The sequence below is a fragment of the Boleophthalmus pectinirostris genome, unplaced genomic scaffold, assembly GCF_026225935.1.
Source record: "Boleophthalmus pectinirostris isolate CB_2022bp ecotype Guang Dong unplaced genomic scaffold, ASM2622593v1 HiC_scaffold_10, whole genome shotgun sequence".
Classification (NCBI taxonomy): Eukaryota; Metazoa; Chordata; class Actinopteri; order Gobiiformes; family Gobiidae; genus Boleophthalmus; species Boleophthalmus pectinirostris.
In genome coordinates this window covers 16,291,210-16,300,378 of record NW_026570971.1, presented here as the reverse complement: position 1 = coordinate 16,300,378, position 9,169 = coordinate 16,291,210, and the positions used below count along the sequence as shown (strand labels likewise).

General features: G+C 41.4%; 2 protein-coding genes across 3 annotated transcripts; both read right to left on the bottom strand.

Annotated features, from left to right (window-relative positions):
• Positions 1-218: 218 nt before the first annotated feature.
• On the bottom strand, positions 219-1,841 carry LOC110155297 (cytochrome P450 1B1-like). The gene is given in 2 exon segments (XM_055156396.1): positions 219-1,370; positions 1,373-1,841. Coding segments are annotated over 2 exon segments (1,596 nt in total). The 5' UTR covers positions 1,817-1,841.
• A 682-nt stretch (positions 1,842-2,523) lies between these two features.
• LOC110155248 (cytochrome P450 1B1-like) lies at positions 2,524-5,060 on the bottom strand. 2 transcript variants are annotated; one of them, XM_055156409.1, is made up of 2 exons: positions 3,670-5,060; positions 3,441-3,547 (listed from the first exon to the last, which is right to left on the bottom strand). In XM_055156409.1, the coding sequence occupies exons 1-2, from the start codon at positions 4,911-4,913 to the stop codon at positions 3,544-3,546; spliced, it is 1,248 nt and encodes a 415-aa protein (XP_055012384.1). In that variant the 5' UTR covers positions 4,914-5,060; the 3' UTR covers positions 3,441-3,543. The 2 variants fall into 2 exon arrangements, with proteins under 2 accessions (XP_055012380.1, XP_055012384.1); XM_055156405.1 differs by having other exon boundaries at positions 2,524-5,060.
• Between the last annotated feature and the right edge of the window lie 4,109 nt (positions 5,061-9,169).

Here is a 9,169-nt window from a genome sequence, read left to right as displayed (position 1 = left end):
TGGTAATTCAGCTAATTCGCTCATATTATAAAAATAGCTTTTTACTTTCCCAGAAGCGTGGAATTTTTCTGTATAAGATTGCTTTTGATCCAGTGCATTGAATTTTAACCTTTTGTCATATAATGCAATTGCCTTTTTAAATAGGATTTAAACATATTGTAGACATTTTTAACAGCATACAATATCTATGTAAACAATGTTGAATGATTCTAAGCAGATTATTTGTCTTTGAGTAGGTCTCCCCTGAGCTTGGCTGAGATCTTGTAATGTATAGGCCTCAGTGTTAACGCATAATTGCAGTTCATTGTCACCTCTTCGCTAGGGCATTTCTCAAAGCTACACTGATGCAGTAATATAGCAAAAAACAAGAAAACTTCAGCTTTTGCGATCTGGTCCCCAATGCATCGCCTTTTCCCCACAGAAAAGATCATAACGCTGTTAATGATATCTTTGTCCAGGGAGCCGTTCTTATCTAGAAAGCGTGAGGGGTCAAAAATGTGTGGCTCCTTCCACTTTAAAGGGTCATGATTGACAGACCACTGATTGACGAAGACCACTGTGTCTTTGGGGATGTGGCAGCCCTGGAGGGTGACATCTGAGGTGGTGGCATGGGGGAGGGGGATAGGAATAAAACTGGTGAAGCGCATGGTCTCATAAATAAAGGCGTCCACATAGGCCAGCTGCTTTCTGTCCTCCATTGAAGGTAACCTGCTTCGCCCTACCACCTGATCAATGACTTCTTGGAGTTTGGTTTGCATATGGGGGTATTTGGCCAGGAGCAGTAGCAGCCAGTGAAGGGCAGTGGAGACAGTGTCGAGACCAGCCCCAATCAGGTCTGCTACTGTCCCCTCAGTGTAGTCAGTGGTTAGCCCATTAGCACTCTGGCCTTTATCAATAACTCCAATGAATGCATCACTCATGTCACGGGTTATATTGGGGTCAAATGTTTTTCTGTGCTGCTCTACCTTGTCATGAACAAAACTAAAGAACTCTTTATTTAATTGTTGGAAATTTTTAAAAACACTGCGGACAGGATTTGGAAAACACTGAAGCCATGGCATCACATCCACTAAACTGCCCGCCCCCACAGTCTCTCCAAACTCATCTACTCTCTGTAACAAGGCTCGAAACTCGACATCGTCATGTCCATAGCGCTTTCCAAAGCACAGAGCACAAATCACATTGGCTGCCGCTACTGTCAGCTCATGGGCTGGGTTGAAATACTGAGCCTGAGAGCTGTGTCTAAGTAAAATCTCCACTAGTTCTGTGGCTTCAGCCACAATCTGTTGCTCAAAGGCTTTTCTGGTTTGGCTATTGGCTGATGAGAAAGCTCTGATTGTTGACTGGACAATCTGATTGTTGACTGGACAATTTTCTTGTGCATCTTCCACTGTTTGCTGTAATTTCCAAAAGTCATACTTTTGCCCCCTGAAACAACTTGGAATGACACAAAGTTTGGTCTGCCTGCAAACTCAGTGCTGTGCTGAATGAGAGCCTGACGGATGGCCTTGTCTCCGTTCAGGACCACAATGTCACTGCAGCCCAGGCGGATCTGGTACACATTCCCATACTTCTTGGCCAGCCTGGTTAAGGTGATATGGGGCATCTTTCCCAGCTGCATGGCATTGCCCACCACTGGCCAGGCAAAGGGTCCGGGCAGTTTTCTCTTGAGCCGGAGGTTTCGGACCCACAGACAAGCTTCCAAACAGAAGAGGAACACAAAAGTGGCCACTAGAGCAGGCTGGACCTGTCCACTCCATTCTCTGATGAGGCTGCTGCTCTTCAGTCCAAACTCGCTGTCCTCTTGGTCCATCATTTTGAAAGTATTTCACTGTGCGTAGACGAAGCTGTCCTAAAATTTAGCTCAGATTTGATCTTAATCCTTTTCCTGTTGTATAGTTAAACAGACTGATGAGGCTCTAGTGCTCAGCAGAGGCTCTTCTGATGACCAGTGTGGGGCAGTGCACTTTGCACTTTGCTTAAATCTATCTCTATTGTGGGAAGAGTCAACTATCTCTCTCCTCCCATTTTGACAATTATGTACAAATGTCAGTCCCACATTCCTGCTTTGGTCACTTTCCAACTGCGCCACTGGAAAAGGCTTCTTAAAATATCTCATATTCATCACTCTGTTGCTGTAACTGAGACTCTATTCTCTGAAATCTGAAAAACTTAGCATTTTGAAATAATGTGTGATTATAATAAACAAAACAAAAAAAACATTTATGGCTCTTGGTGCTTAATGAAGGAAATGTTTTTATTCACAGCTAGTTAGTTCATAGTTAGTTCATAATCTTAAATCCCACCACATACACTCTTCAAATATTTCCATCAAGTCTGTATTTGTTGTTTTGTGTGCATGGTGTAAACATTTTTTTAAATTAAGTCTGATGGTAATGATATCTACGTAAAGGGCCCATATGACATAGTTGGCAGTACTGTGTGATATTTTTTAACTTCATCGAAAGATTCTTTTTATTATTTATTCAGACAAACATAGACAGACAAAGATAATCACCCTTCTCTTTATTGATTAATTTCAGATATAGCTTATTTCTCACAAAACACTTCAGCATTTAATTAACAGAACCTTATTTTGAATGCATACAAAACATTCCAGGATGATCAGCAAGGTACTGTCACCTTTCAAAACAAAAAAGTTGTCAGTGTAATCTCATTTCTGTTATCTCAACAGAAATGAGAAATGATATAGCTTTAAAATTCTTTATTTGTAAACATTCCACAGATTCTTGAATGGATTCTGATTGCAAAAATAAAAATTCAAATGCCATAAAGACTCACTATCTCTCCACGACTTCAATCAAAAACACCTCACTCCTCAATATAGTCTTATAAATGTCTTCATATATTTCTGGTACAGTAGATACATTATATTGACATTATATTGTAAATATACCTGAACACCAAAACATTTTCATGTAATGTTGAACATGACAATGATTAAAACGCATTCAAAAAACATATTACTGTTCATAATAATCAATTGTAAATATTCACAAACAACATTGACATCACAGCAAACCTTAGACATTTTAGTGGTAGATTTTGCTGGTATTCATTAATAAAATAATATACAACGCACCAACAGATTACGATCAAGTATGAAGTTGTTTGTGGTGCATACATTGAATACTTACTGACCGTCTATAAGAACTGTTTATACTATTTAAAACTTATTTAAATCTATTTCAATATAGTTCAAACACAAGTCGCACTGGACCAAATATCACATTTAAAATGAGCATTTTACAACAATAAGCTTTAGTGCAGACATGCCCATACTCATTGGTGCTAAATGTCACATTATGAGAACAGGCTGTTCATGCCGGGGACACTAAGCCCAGCAGCTTCCCCCTCAGCTTGGCTCTCAGACAGAAGTGGAGGGGCTTCAGTGACAGCCCGTATGAGCAGTCCAATGAGACCACAGTGCAGGGGTCACTCTCAAAGCAGCACTGATGCAGCAGAATGGCTGTGAATAAAAACACTTCCACTTTGGCGATCTGGTCACCGATGCAGCGTCTTTTACCTGTGGAGAAGATCATGACACTATTGGTTAGGTCCTTGTCCAGAGCTCCATTCTCATCCAGGAAACGTGAAGGGTCAAAAATCTGTGGGTCTGTCCACTTGAGAGGGTCATGGTTTACTGACCACTGGTTGATGAAGACTACTGTGTCTTTGGGAATGTGCAGTCCTTCAATAGTGACGTCTGCTGTTGTGGAGTGAGGGATCGTGACCGGAACAAAGCTGGTGAAGCGCATGGTCTCATAGATGAAAGCATCCAGGTAGGGCATGCCGTGCCTATCCTCGAGGGTCGGCAGCCTGTCTGGGCCTACGACCTTGTCTATGAGAGTGTGCAGTTTGGCCTGAATGTCTGGATACTTAACCAGGAGGAGGATGATCCACTGCATGGCTGTGGACACAGTATCTTGACCTGCTCCGATCAGATCTGTCACCGTTGCCTCAACAAATTCTTTGCTTAGCCCACTGTCCTTCCCATACTCTATTACATTTATGATGGCATCACTCATGTCCCGGGTCACATCGGGGTCAAAAGTCTCTCTGTGTTGCACAACTTTATTTTTCACAAATGTATAGAAGTCCTCATTAAGGCTTTTGAAGTTTTCATAGACACTGCGCACCGGGTTAGGGAAAGACTGCAGCCAGGGCATGACATCTACCAAGCTGCCAGCACCAACGGTCTCACCAAACTTTTTCACTTTCCTCAGCAGAGTCCTGAACTCCAGGTCATCGTGGCCGTAGCGCCGCCCAAAGCACAGGGCACACATGACATTAGCAGCAGCTACTGGGAATTCATGAGACGGGTCAAAATATTGTCCATCTGAACTTTGCTGCAGAAATATCTGTACCAGCTGCATGGCCTCAGCTGTGATGTGCTGCTCAAAGGCTTTTTTAGTTTGACTGTTTGCGGAGGAAAACGCTCGCAGGCTGGATTGGGCAATTTTCCTGTGTACTTTCCACAGTTTGCTGTAATTAGTAAAAGTCAGACTTCTTCCTCCAGAAATCATCTGGAACGACACAAAGTTTGGTCTGCCTGCGAACTCAGCGCTGTGCTGAATGAGAGCCTGACGGATGGCCTTGTCTCCGTTCAGGACCACAATGTCACTGCAGCCCAGGCGGATCTGGTACACATTCCCATACTTCTTGGCCAGCCTGGCGAAGGTGATATGGGGCATCTGCCCCAGCTGCATGGCATTGCCCACCACTGGCCAGGCAAAGGGTCCGGGCAGTCTTCTCTTGAGCCGGAGGTTTCTCACCCACAGACAAGCTTCCAAACAGAAGAGGAACACAAAAGTGGCCACTAGAGCAGGCTGGACCTGTCCACTCCATTCTCTGATGAGGCTGCTGCTCTTCAGTCCAAACTCACTGTCCATTGTGGAAAATTGTTAGGCGCTTCAAAATGCTCCCTCTTGATCAGTTACAATTTGATAGAAAAAGGTTTGGTATATAAAAATGGACAATTCTATTAAATTGAATGAATAATGAATATTTTAAATATATTAGTTAAGTTTGCTTTCCTTTCTCAAGTTTTAAGGCTTAAGTGCCTGCCTTTTGCTTCTCTTCACGTCTTATATGTTTAGCAGCTGTGGGCAGGGCTCAAGATAACTTTCATACTCCTCCCATTGTGGTAGCCCAGCAAACCCCTCCACATTATCTCCGCGCTGTCGCTCGGTGTCGAAGGCGCGCGTCTCCAGTGAGCGCAGAAGAGCGCAGTGAGCGGCGGGCACAACCGCGCTTCGGACGTGCCGTGCGCGCACCGACAGGCAACTGGTGTCCGCGTCCCAGGGAAACGCACCGAGCTTCTTTTTTGTTTATTGTTTCTTATTCATTTTGAGATCGAGGGCGGTCAAAATTGATTTTGACGGCTCATACGCTATAGTTTTAGGCTACGCAAAATCCCGCGAAGTTTGCAGGTTTGTCTAGAACGAGTTTCAATTTCCTAAACATTTCTAGACTTTTCATAGGCTATTTCGCTATTTGTAAGTGTGGAAAACAACAAAAGTAAATAGTAAATAAATTAACAGGCTAAAAATGTGAGTTAAAACACCTAATTCTGTTCGCTAACTTTATTTATTGCCGTGAACATCGCGCTGCTGATTAAAAAGATCTTAAACTTTGGCTGTAGGCTCCACCAAACACAATGGGAAATAACTAGACTACAGATGATGATCATCTAAAAAAGCAGACAGATCAGTCATTTAAACCTATTTTTAGATTTTTTATAAAGGTGAAATAAGGTGAACAGATTTTTTTGCCTCTCTAGTTAAAAAAGTCCACTTCATGTTTTTACGGAAATAATAAGATAAGAAAACCTCATATATATATATATATATATATATATATATATATATATATATATATATATATATATATATATATATATATACATATATATATATACATATATATATATAATATATATATATATATATATATATATATATATATATATATATATATATATATATATATATATATATATATATATATATATATATTCCCCATAATGACGGGATTTCAGTGTTACAATTACAAGAACTGCAGAAGAATAGATAGATAGATGCACTCAAAAATCAAGATAAATAAGCCCTCAGGTCTCTCGTTCAACTAGAATATTAAAACTGTAAAATTGTTATATACAATAAGGCTATGGCAGTGGGTATGTACATTGCAACAATAACAGGTAAAGACAAAGGCATAATGTTATTAACAATCTCAGCAAATCAAACATTATTTTTGTTCTTATTATTGGTTCTGTTTTATTTTTCTTCATAAGTAAGTATCTTAATTTTAGTAAATTAAATATTTAATTATCTCAGTTAATGGTACCTAATGATGTCTTATGAAAGCCAGGGATACATGTTCATGTATTGTATTATTGATATTTTGCCCATTAAAAGCAGAAAAGACTTTACAATGGGATTGTATATAAATAGTTTGTTTGTGAAGTGTTGCATGATGTGTCCATAAATATGTGCGTTACAAATTGCAGAGCGCATCCTCTTCTACTTTATAAATTAGATATGGTGTATCAGGCCTGTTCTAAATCAGTACTCTAACTGCTGCTCTAAACTGTATACATACATTTTTATGTGGGCCCACACCACAGCCATGTATGGTCTCACAACTCATATTCATGCTGTGAAGACAAACAGAAAGGAAACAACAAAAGCCAAATACTTTTTTACAGTCATGTACTTTTTATACCCCGTTGAGCTGTTTGTCTGAGAGATGCGGTGTGGCCGAGCACCAAAGCCTCTAGAATGATTCTTGGTTAACCAGAAACACAGCCAAGTCTTCCAATCCACTGTGACTGCTGTGGGGAAGACTGTTTCTTCTCTTTCCTATAGGCACCCTCCTCCCACCCCCCATCCGCCATTTACACCACCTTCTGTGCCCACTGCCCATACACATGTGGCCAATCGCATCCACATCATGCTAATTAAGGCCAGGTTTGTGGTGGGACTTTGGGAGAGGGGGCTGGGGTGCGTGTGGCTGCTGTGTTTACCCCCTTGTGTAACCTGGCTGTGAAAGGTTGGCCGTGACCCCAGGATGACTCTGGGGGGGGGTCTGGGGTTCTATTCCCTGCTGCTGTGCGTTACTTATGTGCTAGGCCTATAGCAGACGGATGGATGGGCGGGTGGGTGCTCCCTCTCCCAATGGTAGACTTTGCCTGAGCTCTGGCTCTGGAGCTAATCATTGTTTACTAGTCTCATTTCCACTTCTCAGTGAGCTACTGTCACGCACAGCTCCGACAGGAGGAAGGAAGAGGGGTGGGCTGGAGGGGTCCCACAGGCAGTGGGGGAACTGGTGGGGAACAGATGAGCAGTTAGAGAGCAGCATTTTCTTAAACACTATTTCTTTTTTTTTTTTTTTTCCAAGAAAACGGCTTAATTATCTAGGTTTTGCAATGTTACGCCATCTATTGGGGATCCAGTGAATTATTCTTTCTAAAATCTGCAATATCTCAAGGAACAAAACACCAGCCACAGCATAAACACTGAGATGATTTCCACCAGGAGGGGCAACTGAACTAAAACCTTTATCGGATATGAAATATTTAAATCACAATTATTTCCAAAATGTAACTATATCTAATAGGTTAACAGTGTCAGCAATTGAGAGCTTTATTTAAAAAAGGGGTTGTTAAATGTCAGACAGTACTCCTCAAATAATAACACTTTAAAATAACTAGGTGTAACATTTGTGAAGACACAAACAGAAACCTCTAGAAAGGCAGGAGGTGACCACAGGAGGAATAGAGCAGTTTTTCTGTGAGAGTACAGTGTGCCAAGCCACACTGAGCAAATGTGTGGAGACTTGTCACTGTCTGTCCGGACTCTGGTCTGTGGGCAGAAGGCCAGAGCTGAACAGCCAAGGACACTGTTCACTTCTGCTCCCTGTGCTATTGACCTCAGGCAGAAGGAAAGAAGATTATTTAGTAAAGTACTACACATGTTAAGTACTATTTTTGCTAACTTTTGCTGTGTTTATCCTCCACTGATATGCAGACTCATCAGGACACAAATATTACTGAATAAAAGTTAAATTTGACAAATTCTCAAAAAGCTCATTGTGTCAAATGTTCAGTATATATGTCCAAATGTGTAGCTTACCATTTCAGCTATGTGGAGATTGTGATCTGAAATATGTGTGTGTGTTTTTTTGTATCCTGAAATGTTCTGTTGTGAGGTGGGAGATCTATATATTTGTGTTGCTTTACTTAAATTATTTCCATTCTTAAAAAGTCATTGATTACATTGTGAAAACTTAAAGGGACACTCCTTTGTCAGAAACATACATGTGTGCTGGTCATGTCAGCCATGGCTGACAGCCTGATCGTCCACATGTTGTAACTGACCGTGGTCTGCTTTTCATTTATCCCCCAAAACACAGCAACTACAAAATTGGTTTATTCTCCTAACACCATGGCACTTGGATTATGTCTACCCATTTTGGACATTTCACTGTTTACATGCATTAATGTGGTGATTTGTTTGTTTTGCAGAAGTGGATATAAAGATGAGGAGCTGAGTTTGCGTGCTGTGGCCGGGTGTCATGCGCACGCAGCCCAGTCACTGAACTCCACTTTCCCTAGAGAGATGATGGTGGGGCCCGCAATGGAGGGATTCAAATGAGACTGAGGGAGAACACATCCGCACAAATGTCTTCCAGATGACCCTGATTCTAAGATCATCAGCCCGTCTGAGACAGTCAGTGAGACATCGCTCGTCACGCCTCCATTGCAAATACAAACATACCCTTTTTACATATGCTAATACTGCGTGCCACTCTAATATTTACACACCAGGCCAGTACAAATTAATACCACTAATACTACTACAAAGATATTGAAGATTACACACACAGATGTGTTTTTCAAGTTCCAGTCAAACTGCAGTCTCTCACTGAAACCATAATAGATGAGGTTAGCCTTTATAATGACCATAATTTGTCCACAGCAATTCAACCATCATTGCCACAGTGGGCACTGCAGTGCCGCACCTGGTGACACATCTCCAGATCTTGTCATAGCCTTGGTCAGGACTAAGGTTTACATTGATGGAAGAAACTGTAGGGCCTGGGGGGAACCCACCCAGAAACATGCAAACTCTGCACAAAATGGCCC